This window comes from Cyprinus carpio, unplaced genomic scaffold, assembly GCF_018340385.1.
Source record: "Cyprinus carpio isolate SPL01 unplaced genomic scaffold, ASM1834038v1 S000006466, whole genome shotgun sequence".
NCBI classification, from domain to species: Eukaryota; Metazoa; Chordata; class Actinopteri; order Cypriniformes; family Cyprinidae; genus Cyprinus; species Cyprinus carpio.
Window position 1 is genome coordinate 148,550 of NW_024879145.1, and position 24,272 is coordinate 172,821.

A 24,272-nucleotide genomic window follows, 5' to 3' on the forward strand; every position below is an offset into this window, starting at 1 on the left:
GAGAATGGTCTTCTTATAGCGATGACTAGCCTACCAGGGGTCCTCAATCAATTTAAACAATGAGTAATAATTAAAATAATTATCAGTGCAGAAGGTGTAGTTTGTCAATTAAATCAACCTAGAATACATACAATTGATTCTGCAAATTAAGATTGAATGAAAGTTAGTTACATAACCATAGTTATCGTCCAATAATATGAAGGCAATCGGTCATTTTTAAGGTTTTAGGAATCTAATTAAAATACACAAGCTCACCATTAACACCCATTTAGACAATACCTTCTAGAAATATGTCAGTAAAAAAAAAAGAAACTGGAGCATACCATGTGGTCCTGGCAGAATGCAATCTGTGGAGATGTTGTGACGGCTTGTAAAAGAGGAGGAAGCAATTGCAGGCAATCAGAAGAAGTTTATTGATATCAGAGTCCAGAATGTAGGCAATGGAAACGAAGGTCTACGGTGGCGTGAGAAGAGCTGGATGGTGAAGTCGATGGTGAAGGTGAAGACGGTCAATGGATGAAACCAGGAACAGACCGGAACACTGACACGAAGACGACAACACGAACACAATCCAGCACACGAACACGGAAGACGGTAATCCAACTAGGAAGTGGAGACATGAATGAGGATCTGACAACAGACAGAGAGATGAGTGAGTATATGTAGCTGAGTGGAGATGAGGATCAGCTGGAGCGAGACAATCAACACACAGGTGACAACAATCAACCAAACGAGCACATGGAGACTACGTGAGTACAAAAACAACCACAAAACATGACACGGAGGAAACAATGGATTTCCTACCGTGACAGTACCCCCTGTACCCTAGGACGTCACCTGACGTTCCCAGCCTGCTTTACCTGTAGATTGTAATCATCAATAAGGCGGTGATCCAGTATGTCCCGAGCAGGAACCCACCTCCTCTCCTCCGGACTGTAACCTTCCCAATCCACCAAGTACTGAAATCCGCGTCCCCTCCGTCTAGAGTCCAGAATACGATTAACCAAATATGTGGTTTCCCCATTAACGATACGAGGCGGGGGGGGAACCGGGGCAGGCGGGTTAAGACGGGAAAAAATCACCGGTTTAATTTTGGACACATGGAACACGGGATGAACCCTCCTGTACGCCGTAGGAAGGCTAAGACGCACTGTTACCGGATTAATGATTTTGGTAACAGAAAACGGGCCAATAAATTTGGGAGCAAGCTTATTCGAAACGGAACGCATAGGAATATTCTGGGTAGAAAGCCACACTCTTTGACCGACGACGTAACGGGGAGGCTTCGACCGGTGGCGATCGGCCTTAGCCTTGGTGCGCGACCTAGCCTGGAGCAGAGCTCTGCGAGCTCTGGTCCAGGTGCGGTGACACCTCTGGACTAGTGCGTGTGTGGAGGGGACCGAAACCTCGGATTCCGTACTGACAAAATTAGGTGGTTGGTACCCTAAACTACACTTAAATGGAGACATGCCCGTAGATGACACTGGTAAAGAATTGTGTGCGTACTCCACAATTGAGAGTTGCTGACACCAGGACGAAGGATTATTGGAAGCCAAACATCGCAAAACCCTTTCGACATCCTGATTGGCTCGCTCGGTTTGACCATTGCTCTGGGGATGGAACCCGGAAGAAAGACTAACAGTCGCTCCTAACAATTTACAAAATTCTCGCCAAAATTTGGACACAAATTGGGGACCCCTGTCAGAAACCACGTTTGTCGGAAGGCCATGTATACGGAAGACGTGGTCAATGACAGCTACCGCTGTTTCCTTGGCTGATGGTAATTTGGGCAAGGGAATAAAATGAGTCGCCTTCGAGAACCGGTCCACTACGGTTAAAATCACCGTATTGCCCTTAGAGGGGCGGGAGGGCGGTAATGAAATCTAGCGAAATGTGGGACCAGGGTCTCGAAGGGACAGACAGCGGTAAGAGTAACCCATCTGGAGGTCGATTGGAAGTCTTACCAATAGCGCAAACTGAACAAGCCAAGACGAAGTCGTGGACGTCACGAGCCATACCAGGCCACCAAAATCGTTGCTTGACTAGAAACCTAGTTCTACTAACCCCTGGGTGACAAGCAACACTGGAACAATGACCCCACTGGAGAACGTCTGACCGTAACCCCTCCGGCACAAACAATCGGTTCGGTGGGCAACGAGCCGGGGGCGTTACCCCCTTCTAAGGCAGTCAACACCTTCGATTCGACCTCCCATCTGAGCGCGGAGATAATGATGGTCCCCGGTAAAATGGGCTCGGGAGTAGCAGTACGATCGGAACGCTCAAAAAGACGGGATAAAGCATCGGGTTTGATGTTTTTTGGAACCCGGCCGGTAAGAAAGTGTAAAATCGAAACGACCGAAAAACAATGCCCACCAAGCCTGCCTGGAGTTAAGTCTTTTGGCGGTTCTAATGTATTCGAGATTCTTATGGTCCGTCCATACAATGAAAGGTACCCCCGACCCTTCAAGCCAGTGACGCCATTCTTCCAGTGCAAGTTTGACTGCCAACAACTCTCGATTGCCAATGTCATAATTAACTTCCGCAGGAGATAAACGGTGAGAATAATACGCGCAAGGATGCACCTTTCCGTCTGAGGATGCACGTTGGGACAACACTGCTCCTACCCCCACCTCTGACGCGTCGACCTCCACTATGAATTGACGTGAGCGATCAGGGGTGACGAGAATGGGAGCTGAAACAAAGCAGCTTTTCAGTTTGGCAAACGCAGCCTCGGCTGCGTTTGACCACCTGAACGTCAAACTAGGGGAGGTCAAGGCGGTCAGAGGAGCGGCTAGTTGGCTGAAATTGCGAATGAAACGCCGGTAAAAATTGGCGAACCCCAGAAATCTCTGCAGGGCCTTGCGAGACTCTGGGGATGGCCAATTTACCACAGCCTTAACCTTCTCAGGATCCATGCGAACACCCTCAGTCGAAATGATGTGTCCTAGAAAAGAAACAGACCTGTGCATGAAAAACGCATTTCTCCGCCTTGACAAACAATCCATTCTCTAGCAACCGCAGAAGCACTCGTCGTACGTGTTGCACGTGTTCCTGGAGAGACGAAGAAAAAATCAATATGTCATCCAGGTAAACATATATGAACAGATCGACCATGTCTCGCAACACGTCATTAACGAGTGCTTGGAAGACTGCCGGCGAGTTCGTTAGCCCGAAAGGCATCACGCAGTACTCAAAATGGCCTCTAGGGGTGTTAAAGGCAGTCTTCCACTCATCCCCCTCCCTGATGCGGACCAAATGATAAGCATTACGTAAGTCCAATTTAGTGAAAACGGACGCTCCCTGCAACCTCTCAAAAGCTGAAGACATAAGCGGCAAAGGATAGGTATTCTTTACCGTTATGTTGTTCAGCCCTCGGTAGTCAATGCAAGGTCGCAAGGATCCGTCCTTCTTTCCCACAAAAAAGAACCCCGCCCCCGCTGGAGAAGAAGAAGGGCGGATGAACCCCGTTGCTAGAGAACTGGATATATATTTCTCCATGGCCGCCGTCTCTGGAATAGACAAAGAATATAACTTGCCCTTAGGCGGAGAAGTTCCTGGCAATAACTCTATCGCACAGTCATAGGGACGATGAGGAGGAAGAGAATCAGCACGAGACTTACTGAACACCTCCTTCAGGTCGTGGTACTCCGCGGGCACGTTAGCCAAATCCACTGCTTCCCCCTGAAACACAGACCTCAGAAACATTAACACCAGCAGACAAAAGACAAGACAAATGACACTCCTCGCTCCAGCTAACCACAGATCCGAGGCGCCAATCGATCCTGGGGTTGTGTTTCTGGAGCCAGGTGTGACCGAGAACAATGGGGGATTGAGGTGAGTCCGTGATGTAAAATGAAATCTCCTCCGTATGGTTGCCAGATGTGATGAGAGAAACCGGTACAGTGGTCTGTGTGATGACTGGCAGTCTGTGTCCGTTGAGTGCAAAAGGTGCAATGGGGTGTTTGAGGGAGGTGAGAGGAATGTTGAGTTTAGTAGCAAACTTAAAGTCCATGAAACTACCCTCTGCCCCAGAATCCAACAAAGCGTGATGATCGAGTGCGTGGGTGGACCACCGTAGACTCACCGGAAGGAGTGTCGATGTAGATGAGGTCTTCCTGGCAGAGATCCCACCCGATAGTAGCCTCCGTTTTACTATCGGGCTTGGTCTTTTACCGGACAGCGCTGGATGTGATGTTCTTGGCTGCCGCAGTATAAACATAGTCCCAGGGATCTCCGCCTGATCCTCTCCTCCCGGGAGAGCCGAGCTCGCCCCACCTGCATGGGTTCAAGATCTCCAGGTGGGCTGACCGCAACCTCTGAGCGCTGACGCTGAGCCTCCAGTCTGGTCGCGAGAACTGCTCTCCCCCTCCGTCTGGCGGCTTGGTCGAGTCGGTTGTCTACTCTGATGGTGAGGTCGATCAGGCCATTGAGAGAAGTGGGGAGCTCGACGGCGCGGATCTCCTGTTGGATGCGGTCAGCCAACCCATGCAGGAAGTGATCCCACTGCGCCTCTTCGTTCCACTTACACTCCGCCGCCAGGGTGCGGAACTCAATGGAATAGTCGGATACGGACCTGTCTTCCTGACGTAGGTCCGTGAGAAGTCTAGCCGCCTCCCTCCCGGCGACGGAGCGGTCGAAGACCCGTCTCATCTCCTCCGAAAGGGCGTGGAACGAGGCACAGCAGCTGTCTTGGTTCTCCCACACCGCCGTCCCCCAGAGGGCAGTCCTCCCCGTCAGTAGTGACAAGACGAATGCCACCTTCATTTCCTCGGTGTTAAACGTGCGGGGCTGCAGGGCGAAGTGCAGAGAACAATGAGACAGAAATGATCGACAAAACTTTGGCTCACCCGCATATTTCTCAGGGATGGGGAGGCGTGGTTCGGACTGGGAAATCCCTCCGGAGACGATCGGCGGTGTGGGTGGCGTGGGAGGCGCAGCGGGTGGCGGTTGTTGTTGTTGTTGTTGAGCCTGGAGAGCGAGCTCGGACACCTTCGTCACCATTGCTTGGAAAGCTCGACCCATCTCATCTATCGCCTTGTCTTGGCGATCCATACGACCAACGGCTCTCTGCAGAAACTCCTCCAGATGAGATGGGGAGCGATCGCCTGCTGCTTCCATGATGCTCAGATCCTACTGTGACGGCTTGTAAAAGAGGAGGAAGCAATTGCAGGCAATCAGAAGAAGTTCATTGATATCAGAGTCCAGAATGTAGGCAATGGAAACGAAGGTGTACGGTGGCGTGAGAAGAGCTGGATGGTGAAGTCGATGGTGAAGGTGAAGACGGTCAATGGATGAAACCAGGAACAGACCGGAACACTGACACGAAGACGACAACACGAACACAATCCAGCACACGAACACGGAAGACGGTAATCCAACTAGGAAGTGGAGACATGAATGAGGATCTGACAACAGACAGAGAGATGAGTGAGTATATGTAGCTGAGTGGAGATGAGGATCAGCTGGAGCGAGACAATCAACACACAGGTGACAACAATCAACCAAACGAGCACATGGAGACTACGTGAGTACAAAAACAAACACAAAACATGACACGGAGGAAACAATGGATTTCCTACCGTGACAGATGTTGGCATGTAGTGCCTGAGGTCTGTCACCATTACCCCCTGACCTATGCTGACACAAAGTTTCTTTGTGGTCTTCAAATTCAGACAGGTCACTTACAGCTGAATTATCTGCAGATACAGTAAAATAATAATCAACAGAGTAGACATCAAACATCATTTAACATCACTTGCTGAACATGTGCAAACAAAAGAACTTTCAGGTCTCATCTACAACTATACATACCTTTGCATTCTGTTGGGGATGAAGGTGCTTGTTTATCCCCACCAAACGTTGATCCTGAGAAATTATGAAATGTCACAAGTAAATATTGCATCAATGAGAAAACAAAACAAGCTCAGTGAGTACTATAGCAGAATAAATACGCTCATGGTATTTTTAGGGCAAATTCATGTACATGCAATGATTACTACCGTTTTAGTTTGCTTCATACAAATGAAATGTAATATTTCTCAAATATCCCTACAATTCCCTCTACACTTCACATACTTGAAGTTGCAGGAAGCACAGAGGAAAATGAAGGCCACTGCTGTCTGCTGGGTCCACTGGCATCACTGTCTGTCTGGCCTGTTGATTCCTTGCTGGCTGATTCTGTTCCAGTGACAATTTTTTCTTGCTGCCTGACATTCTCTTCTTGGTGAGTAACATTTTCTTCAGTTGCTTCTGCCTCTTCACTTGTTTTGTTTTTTTTTCTTTGAAAGAAACTCCCTATATCTTTACTTCTTTTCATGGCTTAGCACTGCTCTCTTCCCTGCCTTCAAAAGAAACACTTATGTTTCAAAAATTGTTCAAATTGTGAATGAAATGCACAGAATGCATCCATGTCATTTCACGTGTAAATGACTAACGGTAAATTAGGCCTGACAATTTAACTGACTATCTAACTGACTTACTCTCATGCATTAACAAGTAACGTGTCAACAGACAATTATTATTATTATTTTGGAACATTCTGTGCATATTGTCATTTGGTGCAATCTTGCTATGTGGTCACTGTCACAAAATAAACTGATACAAAATATGCAAATCACCATGACAGTGTTTACTGTTTGATAGCGCCCAGCGTATTTTACTTATTGTGTTTTATTAAACGTTGACTGAACATTCGATTGAAATCAACCACGACCAACGCGAGCAGAGCCTGACGGGGTAAAAACATTGATCTGAGAAAACCATACAAACATATTAAACCATCCATAATGGTTACCTACCAGCTCTTTGTTTGGTGTCTTGACTTCCCACACTTGATAAAGTAAAAGTCCAAGTCCGCGACGATCGTTGTTCCACCACGTAGACCCGCCACTGAAACTCCTGGCTATCATCACAGCTGGGGATTTCAACCATGCTGACTTAAAGAGTGTTTCCAAAAATACACCAACACATTAACTTTCCAACAAGAGGTAAAAACATTTTGGATTGTGTTTACCTCACACAGAGAGGAGCTTACAAAGCCTCCACCTCCCCCACCTCGGTGCCTCAGACCACATCATTGTCATGCTAATGCCTGCATACAGACCGCTCATTAAAGTCGCCAAACCAGTTCAAAAACAGATTCAAGTGTGGCCGGAAGGATCATCAGAGGCTCTTCAAGACTGCTTTGACACAACTGACTGGAATATGTTTAAGCAGGCTGCCACTTACAATAACACCACTGACCTCCAGGAGTACTCAGAGACTCCCACTGCCTACATCACCAAGTGTATTGAGGATGTAACAGTCACAAAAACCATCACTGTCCGGGCTAACCAGAAGCCATGGATGACAGGGGAGGTCTACAGACTCCTGGAGACGCGGAACGCTGCATTCAGAGCTGGAGATGAGGTGGGCATGAGAACAGCTAGGGCCAACCTATCCCGCCGCATCAGAGAGGCTAAGAGACAGTACTCCAGGAGAATAGCCCATCATTTCAGCGACAGCAGAGACACTCGGAGCCTGTGGCAGGGGATACAGACCATTATGGACTACAAGCCCCCACAGCGGACCTGTTACAGCAACATCTCTCTGCTGAATGAGCTGAACACCTTCTTCGCTCGCATTGAGAAACAAAACAGCTCCACTGCACAGAAGACTCCACCTCCTCCCAGTGACCAGGTGATGATGCTGACCCCAGACAGCGTGAGGAGATCCTTCAGAAGGATCAATGCACGCAAAGCTCCGGGTCCTGACAACATTCCTGGGTGTGTACTGAGAGACTGTGCAGAAGAACTCACTGATGTCTTCACAGACATTTTCAACATCTCACTTAGTCAGGCTGTTGTTCCCACATGTTTCAAAACTACCACCATCATTCCAGTCCCGAAGAAGCCATCTCCATCCTGCTTCAATGACTACCGTCCTGTTGTACTTACTCCCATCCTCATGAAGTGCTTTGAACAAGCTAGTCATGCACCACATCAAGTCTGCCCTCCCCCCTGGACCCATTCCAGTTTGCATATCGGTCCAACCGGTCAACCGATGATGTCATCGCCACTGCCCTCCACTCAGCACTCACACATATAGACAAAAAGGACTCATATGTCAGAATGCTGTTCATAGACTTCAGTTCAGCATTCAACACAATCATCCCTCAACAGCTCATTCACAAACTGGTCGAGCTGGGGCTCAACACTTTGCTGTGCAACTGGCTGTTGGACTTTCTGACTGGAAGACCTCAGGCAGTACGGGTCGGCAGCAACACATCCAGCACCATCTCACTGAACACTGGGGCCCCCCAAGGATGTCAAGTCAAGTCAAGTCATCTTTATTTATATAGCGCTTTAAACAAAAAAGATTGCGTCAAAGCAACTGAACAACATTAATTAGGAAAACAGTGTGTCAATAATGCAAAATGACAGTTAAAGGCAGTACATCATTGAATTCAGTGATGTCATCATGCAGCTCAGTTCAGTTTAAATAGTATCTGTGCAATAATTTGCAATCAAGTCAACGATATCGCTGTAAATGAAGTGTCCGCCACTAAGCAAGCCAGAGGCAACAGTGGCAAGGAACCAAAACTCCATCAGTGACAGAATGGAGAAAAAAACCTTGGGAGAAACCAGGCTCAGTTGGGGGGCCAGTTCTCCTCTGGCCAGACGAAACCAGCAGTTCAATTCCAGGCTACAGCAAAGTCAGATTGTGCAGAAGAATCATCTGTTTCCTGTGGTCTTGTCCCAGTGGTCGTCTGAGACAAGGTCTTTACAGGGGATCTGTATCTGGGCTCTAGTTGTCCTGGTCTCCGCTGTCTTTCAGGGCTGTAGAGGTCCTTTCTAACATCTAAACCAACATCTAATCATTAAACATACTGGATACGGGTGACTGCAGTGACCCTCTGACTTGGATACAGACTGGATCTGGTGGCTACGGTGACCTCGGAATAAGAGAGAAACAGACTAATATGAGTGTAGATGCCATTCTTCTAACGATGTAGCAAGTACATCGGGTGTTATGGGAAGTGTTCCCGGTTCTGGTTTACCTAATTAATGCAGCCTAAAAATCCTTTAACGCATTTGGATATTAGAAGTGTATTAGTATGTTATGTGTAAGCCAGGTTAAAGAGATGGGTCTTTAATCTAGATTTAAACAGCAAGAGTGTGTCTGCCTCCCGAACAATGTTAGGTAGGTTATTCCAGAGTTTGGGCGCTAAATAGGAGAAGGATCTGCCGCCCCCAGTTGACTTTGATATTCTAGGTATTATCAAATTGCCAGAGTTTTGAGAACGGAGCGGACGTGGAGGACTATAATGTAACAAGAGCTTGTTCAAATACTGAGGTGCTAAAACCATTCAGGGCTTTATAAGTAATAAGCAAGATTTTAAAATCTATACGATGTTTGATAGGGAGCCAGTGCAGTGTTGACAGGACTGGGCTAATATGATCATACTTCCTGGTTCTAGTAAGAACTCTAGCTGCTGCATTTTGGACTAACTGGAGTTTGTTTACTAAGCGTGCAGAACAACCACCCAATAGAGCATTACAATAGTCTAACCTTGAGGTCATAAACGCATGGATTAACATTTCTGCATTTGACATTGAGAGCATAGGCCGTAATTTAGATATATTTTTGAGATGGAAAAATGCAGTTTTACAAATGCTAGAAACGTGGCTTTCTAAGGAAAGGTTGCTATCAAATAGCAGACCTAGGTTCCTAACTGATGACGAAGAATTGACAGAGCAGCCATCAAGTCTTAGACAGCGTTCTAGGTTATTACATGCAGAGCTTTTAGGCCCTATAATTAACACCTCTGTTTTTTCAGAATTTAGCAGTAAGAAATTACTCATCATCCAGTTTTTTATATCGACTATGCATTCCGTTATTTTTTCAAATTGGTATGTTTCGCCAGGCCGCGAAGAAATATAGAGCTGAGTATCATCAGCATAACAGTGAAAGCTAACACCATGTTTCCTGATGATATTTCCCAAGGGTAGCATGTAAAGCGTGAAGAGTAATGGCCCTAGTACTGAGCCTTGCGGTACTTCATACTGCACTTGTGAACGATATGATACCTCTTCATTCACTGCTACGAATTGATGGCGGTCATATAAGTACGATTTAAACCATGCTAACGCACTTCCATTAATGCCAACAAAGTGTTCTAGTCTATGCAAAAGAATAGTGTGGTCAATAGTGTTGAATGCAGCACTAAGATCCAATAGCACTAATAGAGAGATACAACCACGATCAGATGATAAGAGCAGGTCATTTGTAACTCTAAGGAAAGCAGTCTCAGAACTATGATAAGGTCTAAATCCTGACTGGAAATCCTCACAAATGCCATTTTTCTCTAAGAAGGAATATAATTGTGAGGATACTACCTTTTCTAGTATCTTGGAAAGAAAAAGGAGATTCGAGATCGGTCTATAATTAACTAGTTCTTTGGGGTCAAGGATTGACCTCGCTGGCGCCGATACAGGATGGCTGCCTCCGTGACGTGCTCTGCAGTTGTTTTTGTGTTTTTGTTAGTTTGTCCTGTCTTTAGTTATATTCCTGCAATCAGTTTCACCAGGGACGAATTGCTGGACATTCGGCACCACACACCTCCCGATATATTACCGGTTTTCGACTATTCTGATGTTTTGCTGGACATTTTTGTCGGTGGAGCAGCTGCGCTGATCACACGCTTCAAGAGGACGCGCAGACGGGGAAAAAGAGATGGCGCGCTCGTGAGAATCAGAAAACGCGGATTTCGAACGCCGTTGCCTAGCATCCATCTGGCAAATCTCCGCTCTCTACCCAACAAAACGGACAAACTCCTTCTGCTCTCTCGGACAAATAAGGATTTCTCACACTCTGCTGCTCTGTGTTTCACGGAAACTTGCCTGCATGACGCTATTCTGGACAGCGCGCTCCATCTGCCGGGCTTTCAGCTGATTGGAGTGTTTTTGAAGCTGCTGCCACCGATCTGGACGAACTCACAGAGACTGTAACATCTTATATCAGTTTCTGTGAGGATATGTGTATTCCTACCAGGACTCAACTAATTTACAACAATGACAAACCGTGGTTCACAGCAAAACTCAGTCAGCTCCGTCAGGCCAAAGAAGATGCTTACAGAAAGGGGGACAATGTCTTGTATAAACAGGCTAAATACACACTGGAAAAAGGTCAAAGTGGCAAAGAGGAATTATTCTGATAAAATAAGGACTCAGTTCACTTCCAACAACTCAGCATCAGTGTGGAAAAGTCTGAAAGAGATCACCAATTACAAGACACCACCCCCCCAGCACTGTGGAGAATCAACGACTGGCAGACGATCTGAACGAGTTTTTACTGCAGATTTGAAAGAAGAACACCCATCACCTGCCCTGAACGCCTCTCCACACAACCGTTCACACCATTCACAACTCCTGCAACCCACCTTGAATGCCTCTCTAAACAACCGTTCTCACCATTCACAACTCTTGCAACCCGTCCTGAACACCTCTCCAAACAACCGCCCTCACCATTCACACCTCCTGCATCCCCCCTCTCCCCCCACACCTGCAATACAGATAAGCGAGGATGCGGTGCGCCAGGTCTTCCAGAAGCAGAAAAGGAAAAAAAGCACCAGGCCCAGACTGTGTTACACCAGCTTGTCTGAAATCCTGTGCTGACCAACTGGCCCCCATCTTCACACAGATCTTCAACAGATCACTGGAGCTGTGTGAAGTCCCTTCATGCTTCAAACGCTCCACCATCATCCCCATCCCAAAGAAATCCAAAATTACAGGACTAAATGACTATAGGCCTGTGGCTTTAACGTCTGTGGTCATGAAGTCATTTGAAAAACTGGTGCAGGCCCACCTGAAGGACATCACTGGACCCTTACTGGATCCTCTTCAGTTTGCCTACAGAGCAAACAGGTTTGTGGACGATGCAGTAAACATTGGACTGCATAATGTTCTGCAACACCTAGACAGACCAGGGACTTATGTGAGAATCCTGTTTGTGGACTTCAGCTCGGCCTTTAACACGATCATCCCAAACCTCCTCCTGCCCAAACTAACTCAGCTCTCTGTGCCCACCTCCGTCTGTCAGTGGATCAACAGCTTCCTGACAGACAGGCAACAGCTAGTGAGCCTGGGAAAATACACATCCAGCACCCGTACAATCAGCACTGGAGCTCCCCAGGGCTGCGTTCTCTCCCCACTGCTCTTCTCCCTGTACACTAACGATTGCACATCTAAGGACCCCTCTGTCAAGCTCCTGAAGTTTGCAGACGACACCACACTCATCGGTCTCATTCAGGATGGTGACGAGTCTGCTTACAGACAGGAGGTTAAAGAGCTGGCTGTCTGGTGTACTCTCAACAACCTGGAGCTTAACACGCTCAAAACAGTGGAGATGATCGTGGACTTCAGGAGAAACCCCCCCCACCTCCCCCCCCACTAACCATCATGAACAGCACTGTGACTGCAGTGGAGTCATTCCAGGTTCCTGGGAACCACCATATCTCAGGACCTGAAGTGGGACACTCACATTGACTCCATTGTGAAAAAGGCCCAGCAGAGGTTGTACTTCCTTCGCCAGCTGAGGAAGTTTAACCTGCCACAGGAGCTGCTGAAACAGTTCTACTCCGCCATCATTGAATCCGTCCTCTGCACTTCAGTAACTGTCTGGTTCAGCTCAGCTTCTAAATCTGACCTCAGAAGACTACAGAGGATAATCCCGACTGCTGAGCGAATCATCGGTACAACCCTCCCATCTATTCAAGAACTGTACTTATCCAGAGTGAGCAAAAGGGCTGGCAAAATCACTCTGGACCCCTCACATCCAGCACACTCCCTGTTTGAACTGTTGCCATCTGGTCGATGCTACAGAGCACTGAGCACCAGAATGACCAGACACAGGAACAGTTTCTTCCCCCAGGCAATCCAACTAATGAACACTTGATAATAACTGTGGAACACATTACACTATTTATATTTACAGACACACACACTTATTATCTAACACACATACTTAGTGTACACTTAAATTATTATTTTTTTGCACATAATATACCTGTACATACATAACTGCTCATTGTAATATATCTGCCATAAAATTGTCAATTTGTATATTGTCATTCCTTACCTACTGATTTGTATTTTTTGTATTTTTTATTCTTTTATTGTGTGTTTTTTGTTCTGTCGCTGTCATTCTGTTGCACTGCAGAGCTTCTGTCACGAAAACAAATTCCCCGTATGTGTAAACATACCTGGCAATAAAGCTCATTCTGATTCTGATTCAAGTTGTGGTTTTTTGATGAGAGGCTTAATAACAGCCAGTTTGAAGGTTTTGTAAACACACCCTAATAACAAAAACAAATTAATAATATACACAGTGTCATCTATGACTTCTGGAAGCACCTCTTTTAGGAGCTTAGATGGAATAGGGTCTAACATACATGTTGTTGGTTTAGATGATTTAACTAGTTTATACAATTCTTCCTCTCCTATAGTAGAGAATGAGTGGAACTGTTCCTCAGTGGGAACTATAGTGCACTGTCTGATGTGATACTGTAGCTGATGGCTGCATGGTTACAATTTTATCTCTAATAGTATCGACTTTAGAAATAAAGTAGTTCATAAAGTCATTACTGCTGTGATGTTGAGAAATTTCAACACTTGTTGTTGCTTTATTTTTTCGTTAATTTAGCCACTGTATTGAATAAATACCTGGGATTATGTTTGTTTTCTTCTAAAAGAGACGAAAAGTAATCAGATTTAGCAGTTTTTAACGCTTTTCTGTAAGATAGATTACTTTCCCTCCAAGCAATATGAAATACCTCCAGTTTTGTTTTCCTCCAGCTGCGCTCCATTTTTCGGGGTGCTCTCTTTAGGGTGTGAGTGTGCTCATTATACCACGGTGTCAGACTGTTTTCCTTAACCTTCCTTAAGCGTAAAGGAGCAACTGTATTTAAAATGCTAGAAAAGAGAGAGTCCATAGTTTCTGTTACATCGTGAAGTTGTTCTGAGGTATTGGAGATGTTAAGGAATTGGGATACATCAGAAAGATTACTTACAAAACAGTCTTTTGTGGTAGAAGTGATGGTTCTACCATACTTGTAACAAGAAGTAGAATTTACAGTTTTAGCTATATAAAGTTTGCACAAAACTAAATAATGATCAGATATCATCGGTTGGCTGCATAATTTCAACACCATCAACATCAATTCCATGTGACAGTATTAAATCTAGAGTATGATTTCGACAATGAGTAGGTCCTGAGATGTGTTGTCTAACCCCAATAAAGTTCAGAATGTCTATAAATGCTGATCCCAATGCATCTTTTTCATTATCAACATGGATATTAAAATCACCAACAATTAAAACTTTATGTGCATCCAGCACTAACTCGGATGTAAAATCAGCAAACTCTTTAATAAAATCTGTATGGTGCCCTGGTGGCCTGTATACAGTAGCCAGTACAAACATCACAAGGGATTTATCATTAACATTTGTTTCTCTGGATAATGTTGTATTAAGCACCAATACTTCAAACGAGTTATACTTGAAGCCTGCCCTCTGAGAAATCCTGAAAACATTGTTATAAATTGAAGCAACACCTCCCCCTTTACCTTTTGGACGTGGCTCATGTTTATAACAGTAATCTTGGGGTGTAGACTCATTTAAAATAATGTAATCATCAGATTTTAGCCAGGTTTCTGTCAAACAGAGTGCATCTAGATTATGATCAGTGATCATATTATTTACAAAAAGTGCTTTCGTAGAAAGGGACCTGATATTCAATAAGCCAAGCTTTATCATTTGTTTAAGTCATTTGCATAGGTTAACAAACTCTAAGACTATGTGCCATATTTCTAGAAAGAAGAGCGGCACCACCCCAGGAGGGATGAAGACCATCTCTTTTCAACAGGTCAGATCTACCCCCCAAAACTTTTCCAATTGTCTATGAAACATATGTTATTCTGCGGGCACCACTTAGACATCCAGCCATTGAGTGATGACAATCTGCTATGCATCTCATCACCACTTTATTTAACTTTATTTTTATTTTTTATTATGTCTTTTTTACATTCCCTTATTGTATAGTTGTATCTTATATTTTATATGTGATCTAGATTTTTAGGCTCTACAGTTAGTGTTATGAGTAATGAGCCGGTCATATTTTAAAAATACAGCGTCAAAGCAGCTTTACAGTATTAAATAGGAAAATAATGTGTAATAATGCAAAAGGACAACAGTAAATACTCAATTTTCAGTTAAAGGCAGTTCATCATTGAATTCAGTGATGTCATCATTCAGCTCAGTTCAGTTTAAATAGTATCTGTGCAATCATATGCAATGAAGTCAACGATATTGCTGTAAATGAAGTGTCCCCAACTAAGCAAGCCAGAGGCGACAGCGGCAAGGAACCAAAACTCCATCGGTGACAGAATGGAGAAAAAACCTTGGGAGAAACCAGGCTCAGTCGGGGGGGCAGTTCTCCTCTGACCAGACGAAACCAGCAGTTCAATTCCAGGCTGCAGCAAAGTCACATTGTGCAGAGGACTCAACTGTTTCCTCTGGTCTTGTCCCGGTGGTCGTCTGAGACAAGGTCTTTACAGGGGATCTGTATCTGGGGCTCATCTAGTTGTCCTGGTGTCTGCTGTCTTTCAGGGCTGTAGAGGTCCTTTTTAGGTGCTGATCCACCATCTGGGCAGGTATTGGTGGGCGATATGACCAAATCTTATATTACGATATGAGAAATTTAATATCATGATTACGATATATATCTTGATATAGTTATTTTTTATTTTAATAAGGTTTTTTATGATATTAAGATCTTTGATACCATAGAATTTTCATAATCCTTGTCACCAATGTTGATATCAAACTAATACAAGAAAAAAATAAAAGAAAAAAAACTCAAGCTCACTGGAGATAAATAAACAGTCAGTGATGAAATAAGAACAAGAAACTAATTACAAGGAATAGGACAAAACACTACAATAAATAAGAAATACATTGTGTAAATGACTTAGTTTTCACTGTGTAAGTTATATCCATCTATCTATATATATATATATATATATATATATATATATATATATATATATATATATATATATATATATATATATATATATATATACAGTATTTTATATATATAATGATTAGCATTAGCATTATTTATTTTATTTTATTCTTATTCTAGTTACAAAAGTGATTTAGTCAAGAGCAGTGAGAGATTTTCTCTTACTGTTGTTTGATTAACGTGAATGGCAGACAGGACAAATATTGGACAGCTTCCTTTTTAAAGTGCCCCTATTATGCCATTTTTAAGGTTGCTAATATTGTTTTATGAGTCCCCTAAAACAGGTTTACATGCATGCAAGGTCAAAAAATGTAAGTTTTCGCATGCTGTTATTCATGCATCTGCCTGCATCCCCGTGTAATGCATGTAGGACTGCCGTCATTCCAATTATGAAAAAGTATTGCCGTAAACAATGTATTTTGCAGCACCACGAAATAAACGATAGAGCATAATATGAAACGACAGACTTTTAATTTCGTTCATCCGATATATATCGTCATATCGCCCAGCTCTCTGATCTGGATACAGACTGGATCTGGGTGGCTATGGTGACCTCGGAATAAGAATGAAACCGACTAATGTTAGCGTAGATGCATCTTAAGAACAAGTACAGTGGGTGCATTTTAACTGTGTCACACATGTAACCTGCCAAAACTCAAATTGAATCGCAACTACTTTAGCATCTGAATTTCCAATGCCTCACATGGAAACCTGTCAATCCGTGTCAGGGGTGGGACCATACTATGGGGCGTGTTTGTATTGGGAGGTGACATCACTCACAGACAATTGTGCCAAATGCTTTGAACAATGGAGGTAAAGGCACTACTAAAGGCAGCTGCCACTCCGAGTCAGACGTGTTAAAGAACAGACAGTGCAACCCAGGTATCCCTATATTCTTGGCACCTTACACAATAAATAATTCCATCATTTTTACCCCAAATGCAGCTACTATCCTCTGCTAACAGTGGAAGCCACAACGGTACTGTTGGTCAATATTCGCCATTATCCAAATGCTTTTCACCTGAGGAATAAAATATAGGGTAAGACGCAAATAATTGTAGAATTACAATGTTGTTTTGCTGACGTGCATCAGAGCGCAAACAGTGAAAGATTTGGGGTAAAAACTACAAATTTTTTTATAAATTATTTTATTGACACAATCGTCTGTGAGTGACATCACCTCCCAATACAAACATGCCTCATAGTTATAGTCCCACCCCTGAGATGGATTCACAGGTTTCCGTGTAAGGCATCTGAAATTCAAATGCTTTTGAATTGTGTTTGGACTATGTCAAATCAAGTCACCTTTATTTATATAGCGCTTTTAACAATACAGACCAGGGACGTTGCTGGGGTTTGCGGGGCCCTGGTGCAGGTTGTACCCGTGGGCCCTGTTTGAAATTGTGTAAATAGCACAAATAAACAAATGTAACAATGCTTAAGTTTTTTCAGGGTTGTAGGTGTCCAGGTACAGAAACTGAATGATCAAATGTAAATAGCATTGCATAGTCTTCAATGTATAAATTAAAGATTATTTAAGATTAATTCTTGTTAAAACTACAAAGTAATTCAGTTAAGAGCAGTAAATGATTTTCTCCCATTTCATTTTTTGGATAAACATAAGGACACTGACGGCAGCTAGTAAATTAGGCGCGGTCACTTTAAGAGTTAATACATCCAATATAATACACATCTGATTTCTTTCTCAACTGTTTACTTTCACTTAAGACATAACCGACCATTTTTGAAAGGATACTCGCAAAGACGAGTTTTTGTATGTATGTGTTGTTTCAAAAGCAAGAAGAGACCAAACTCAATTCGGTGTTCAAGGACTGTGAGACGCGGATCTATGTGCGTGCTGTGTGCACAGAACAGCGCGCGGGTGCTGAATTGTGCTTTTCATGTATTTTTGTGTTTGTATGTTTAAACTGGTAAGGTGTATTTGTTCACTCAGGCACGGGATGAAGTGAAGAAGAGCTTGGTTCTGTGTTTGCATGGCTCTCCGTGTGCGCAACGAACTCGGTGCGCAAACTCTCAGTTGAGTTTTTCTGGGTCTTGTGTTTGAATGCTCTGTTTTGAATGTTCAAATTGGCAAGACTTAATTTGCACACATGCAACTGATAAGCTTTCGTGACGATGCACAAAGCCGTCTTCTTATGCTGGTCTTCTTGGGCAGTCAGTCGAAATCACACCCCTCAGCCGTGGGCCCCTATAATCGTCACCACCTTTCACCCCACTAGCGACGGCCATGATACAGACTGTAACAAAGCAACTGAACAACATTAAATAGAAAAAATAGTGTGTCAATAAAGCAAAAAGGCAGTTCTTCATTGAATTCAATGTCATCATGCAGCTCAGTTCAGTTTAAATAGTATCTGTGCAATCAAGTCAACGATGTCGCTGTAAATGAAATGTCCCCAACTAAGCAAGCCAGAGGCGACAGCGGCAAGGAACCAAAACTCCATCGGTAACAGAATGGAGAAAAAACCTTGGGAGAAACCAGGCTCAGTCGGGGGGGCCAGTTCTCCTCTGACCAGACGAAACCAGCAGTTCAGTTCCAGGCTGCAGCAAAGTCAGATTGTGCAGAGGACTCAACTGGTTCCTGTGGTCTTGTCCCGGTGGTCGTCTGACACAAGATCTTTACAGGGGATCTGTATCTGTGGCTCATCTAGTTGTCCTGGTCTCCGCTGTCTTTCAGGGCTGTAGAGGTCCTCTCTAGGTGCTGATCCACCATCTGGGCTGGATACGTACTGGATCCGGGTGACTGCAGTGACCCTCTGACTTGGATACAGACTGGATCTGGTGGCTACCGTTACGTCGGAATAAGAGAGAAACAGACTAATATTAGCGTAGATGCCATTCTTCTAATGATGTAGCAAGTACATCAGGTGTTATGGGAAGTGTTCCCGGTTCCAGTTTACCTAATTAATGAAGCCTAAAAATCCTTTAACGGATTTGGATATTAGAAGTGTATTAATGTGTTATGTGTAAACCAGGTTAAAGAGATGGGTCTTTAATCTAGATTTTAACTGCAAGAGTGTGTCTGCCTCCCGAACAATATTAGGCAGGTTATTCCAGAGTTTAGGCGCTAAATAGGAAAAGGATCTGCTGCCCGCAGTTGACTTTGATATTTTAGGTATTATCAAATTGCCAGAGTTTTGAGAACGCAGTGGACGTGGAGGACTATAATGTAACAAGCTCATTCAAATACTGAGCTGCTAAACCATTCAGGGCTTTATAAGTAATAAGCAAGATTTTAAAATCTATACGATGTTTAATAGGTAGCCAGTGCAGTGTTGACAGGACCGGGCTAATATGGTCATAATTCCTTGTTCTAGTAAGAACTCTAGCTGCTGTTTTTTGAACCAGCTGGAGTTTGTTTATTAAGCGTGCAAGAACAACCACCCAATAAAGCATTACAATAATCTAACCTTGAGGTCATAAACGCATGGATTAACATTTCTGCATTTGACATTGAGAGCATAGGACGTAATTTAGATATATTTTTGAGATGGAAAAATTCAGTTTTACAAATGCTAGAAACGTGGCTTTCTAATGAAAGATTGCTATCAAATAGCACACCTAGGTTCCTAAGAGATGACGAAGAATTGACAGAATTGACAGAGCAGCCATCAAGACAGCGTTCTATGTTATTACATGCAGAGTTTTTAGGTCCTATAATTAACACCTCTGTTTTTTTCAGAATTTAGCAGTAAGAAATTGCTCCTCATCCAGTTTTTATATCGACTATGTGTTCCGTTAGTTTTTCAAACTAAAAAAAAAGTTTTTCCGGGCCTCGAAGAAATATAGAGCTGAGTATCATCAGCATAACAGTGAAAGCTAACACCATGTTTCCTGATGATATCTCCCAAGGGTAACATGTAAAGCATGAAGAAAAACTGTCCTAGTACTGAGCCTTGAGGTACTCCATACTGCACTTGTGATCGATATGATACCTCTTCATTCACTGCTACAAATTGATGGCGGTCATATAAGTATGATTTCAACCATGCTAATGCACTTCCATTAATGCCGACAAAGTTTTCTAGTCTATGCAAAAGAATGTTTTGCATAGATCCAATAGCACTAATAGAGAGATACATCCATGATCAAATGATAAGAGTAGGTCATTTGTAACTCAAAGGAGAGCAGTCTCAGTACTATGATACGGTCTAAATCCTGACTAGAAATCCTCACAGATACCATTTTTCTCTAAGAAGGAATTTAATTGTGAGGATACTACCTTTTCTAGTATGTTGGACAGAAAAGGGAGATTCAAGATCAGTCTGTAATTAACTAGTTCTTTGGGGTCAATTTGTGTTTTTTTGATGAAAGGCTTAATAACAGCCAGTTTGAAGGTTTTGGAGACATATCCTAATAACAATGAGGAATTAATAATAGTCAGAAGAGGATCTATGACTCATGGAAGCACCTCTTTTAGGAGCTTAGTTGGATCAGCCTTCCGTCACTGTCTGATACTTAATAAAACTGTATTAATCTGTCATTTCAGATACCTTAACACGATTATGCGAATGGCCATCTGAGGTAAACTGTTCGTCATTTAACATAACTAATGTTGGCCTGTAGAAGTTTAACAGTATCGTTGCCACAAAAAAGTTATAATTATGCCTTTTTTAAATAATTATTAATGAAAACATTAAATAAACTTACCTTAAAACAGTTGAAACCAGTGGCTTTGCCCCGTCTTCCTTCCAAAATGGCATTAACCGGAAAGATTTAACCCTCTGAGGTCTAGGGGGTTTTGGGGGCCTGGAGAAGTTTTGACATCCCCTGAATTTTGTGCTTTTTTCAGTTGCTTATAAATATATACATGGCTAAAGTCTAATAACACTGTAATCAGTACAAACTGGGCTACAATAATATGTAAATAGCATGTATGTACATGATTGTGTTTTTGAGAAAACGTTTATGCGTGGTTAGTAAAAAAAAAAAATCTAGCAGAAGTTGCAGAAGTAGCGTGTTGGTCCCGTCGGCGGCTGTAGCAGATGTTAGCTGTACGAAAAGTTATTTTTATTAAGTTTTTTTAGTACGTATGCTGTCCAGTGATGCCGGGAAGAGCGTGTTGTGTGGTTGGCTGTTTTAACAACAGCACAAAACTACAGGCCTGGAATAAAACTGTTTGTAAAATTCACAAACCTTTGTTGCACATTGACTGCCCATGTTTACGGCCATACGGATTACACAGAGTTCCTGGTCGAGCGGAGGACCAAGATGTGCGTCAAAAGTGGATGAAACACATAAACCGAGATGGCTTCAAGCCAAACAAGAATACTGTGGTAAGTTTGGCTCTGACTGTTCATTCTGTTAATGCCACAGATTGCATGCAGTGGGTGTAACATAAGCCCCTTTCACACTGCAATTCCGGCAAATACACGGGTAATGTGTCCTGCCATTTGTACCCGGGTCGCTAGATTTTGCCTTTTCACACTGCCAGTGATTACCCGGAATATGTGCGTGCATTCACACACAACCCATAAAGGTCCCGTGAAGACACGTGATATCAGGCTGTGACATGTAATGTACGAGTCGAAAGCGCTAGGCACGTTAACTTTCACTTAAGCTGGTGAATGATCTCAGAGTCAGCGCAGAAAGTGAGGAACTAACTGATCTCTGCTTTGTTACAGTTTGCACATATTTGTTTAATCGCGAACCCTGATCTGCCTTTAAAACACCCGCTAAAAGAGTCTACGGCACGGCATTAGTTCTGCCTTTTGTTCACACAGCGCTCGTTCCGGGACTGAACCCGGCAACGTTACTAGGTCCCCGACCCAGGTTCAATCCCGGAATCAATCCCAGGATGTGTTTGCTTTCACACAGAAGTCGACCCGGCAATGTTCCGGCAATTTGCCGGGTCCGACGTGCAGTGTGAAAGGGGCTATACAGTGAAACAGCGCTAGCTAAGTTTGCTAGCAGTATCTTGTTGCTGTGTAACTGGAAGTTCCTCTCTTTGCATCAGCTTAAATGTTAGTCCTCATTGTTTGCTTTGGATAAAAAGATAATTAAACTACTATGTCAACTATAAATAGATAGATGTTCATCCTTGCAGAAACCTAATATGTGCCATATAGTACATCTGATACAACAGGAGACTTATCACAAAAGACTAGACAAAACAAATAAGATGGACAGGACAGGATAAACAACAGTTTTGGCCCTCGTCCCCACAAAAAGAAGAACAATCATATACACCCCCTTTGACGCATCATAAATAGGATGGTAAAGTGCAATTGTGCATGTTTGACGTTAACTAAGAGAAAGTGCAGAGTGCTATTTAAAGTGCTGTCTTGTTCACACTTGTTTGAGAAGTACTTTTACCACCAATGCATCGCTCATAATGTATTCATCTTCATTACCACTCTAAGGTGTGTGGGATACATTTTCCTGACAGACAACCTACAAGAGAAAAGCCCTATCCTGTGTTGTTCATGGGTTATGAATGTCATGTAAGTAGGTCTCTTGGATAGCCATATTATTGCATCACATTTTGTTCATTTAAATATGCTTGATTGTCATGTTTAACTAATGCACCTCTCTTCTTTTTTTCCCTTTAGGTAACACCAGCTAGACCTCCCCCCAAAAGAAGATGTCTTCAGCCATTACACCAGAACTCAACTACTGAACCTGAAGCTATGGAAACAGATGTGGATGTCAGGAATTTGGAGAATATGCCTCTGCAGACGTGTGATGTCGGAACCCAGTGGCCAGATCACATAGAGCACAACTACAGTTTCAACTGTGGTAACAAGCCGATGAAGGACTGTGGGACTCAAACAGATCAAACACCGTCAGTATCAGCACATAATTTAAATAACAAAGACTTTATATTTTATACAGGTTTATGTGCTGACAGTTTCTGGCAACTTTTGCAAGTCTTGTCGACTTTTTTCTCACAGCGACTTAATACCAAATTGACCCTCCATGAACAATTTTTGCTTGTTTTAATGAGACTCCGTTTGGGGCTATTGTTTACTGACTTGGGTAAACGATTTGGGGTGAGAAGAAGCACGGCATTTGAAATATTTACATTTTGGAGACCAATCCTTGCAAGATTCATGAGGGAAAAGGTGATTGCTTGGTTGCCCGGGGATACACTGAACAGAATCAGGCCCAAGACATTTCACAAAAACTATCCTAAAGCCACATGCATCATTGACTGTACAGAGGTCTTTGTACAAAGGCCAAAGAACTTAAGAAAAAGATCACAAACTTACAGCAATTACAAACATCATAACACATACAAACTGCTATACTGTATAGCCCCCAATGGCTATGTCATGTTTGTATCAAAGCTTTTTGGTGGAAGGGCCAGTGATAATTTAATCACAAAGAACAGTGGTTTTGTTCATCACCTGATCCCTGGTGATGAGATTTTAGCAGATCGCGGATTCACTATCATGGATATATTGTCTCCAGGAGTGAGTGTAGCTCTTCCTGCATTCACACGTGGACGTAAGGAGCTGTCTGAACATGAGGTGACATCCACACGTCACCTAGCTAATGTCAGAATTTTCATTGAGCGAGCAATTCGAAGGCTGAAGGTTATGTCTGGTAGGTTGCAAAGTGTTGATGAGATTGTAAGTATTTGTGCAGGGTTATGTAATTTGCAACCTCAGTTAATCCGTAACAGTACTGAATGAATAAGAAACACCTGAAATGGGTGTGTGTGTCTGTGTGTGTGTGTGTGTGTGTGTCTGTCAAGTCAAGTCATCTTTATTTATATAGCGCTTTAAACAAAAAAAATTGCGTCAAAGCAACTGAACAACATTAATTAGGAAAACAGTGTGTCAATAATGCAAAATGACAGTTAAAGGCAGTTCATCATTGAATTCAGTGATGTCATCATGCAGCTCAGTTCAGTTTAAATAGTATCTGTGCAATAATTTGATAAGCTTTCGTGACGATGCACAAAGCCGTCTTCTTATGCTGGTCTTCTTGGGCAGTCAGTCGAAATCACACCCCTCAGCCGTGGGCCCCTATAATCGTCACCACCTTTCACCCCACTAGCGACGGCCATGATACAGACTGTAAACAAAGCAACTGAACAACATTAAATAGAAAAAAATAGTGTGTCAATAAAGCAAAAAGGCAGTTCTTCATTGAATTCAATGTCATCATGCAGCTCAGTTCAGTTTAAATAGTATCTGTGCAATCAAGTCAACGATATCGCTGTAAATGAAGTGTCCCCAGCT

At 43.2% G+C, this 24,272-nt stretch overlaps 1 protein-coding gene across 1 annotated transcript; it reads left to right on the forward strand.

Moving 5' to 3' along the window:
• The first annotated feature begins 21,012 nt into the window (after positions 1-21,012).
• Positions 21,013-23,784, forward strand: LOC109061167. Its single transcript, XM_042754177.1, has 3 exons — positions 21,013-21,359; positions 22,446-22,526; positions 22,635-23,784. The coding sequence occupies exons 1-3, from the start codon at positions 21,129-21,131 to the stop codon at positions 23,718-23,720; spliced, it is 1,398 nt and encodes a 465-aa protein (XP_042610111.1). The 5' UTR covers positions 21,013-21,128; the 3' UTR covers positions 23,721-23,784.
• The last annotated feature ends 488 nt before the right edge of the window (positions 23,785-24,272 follow it).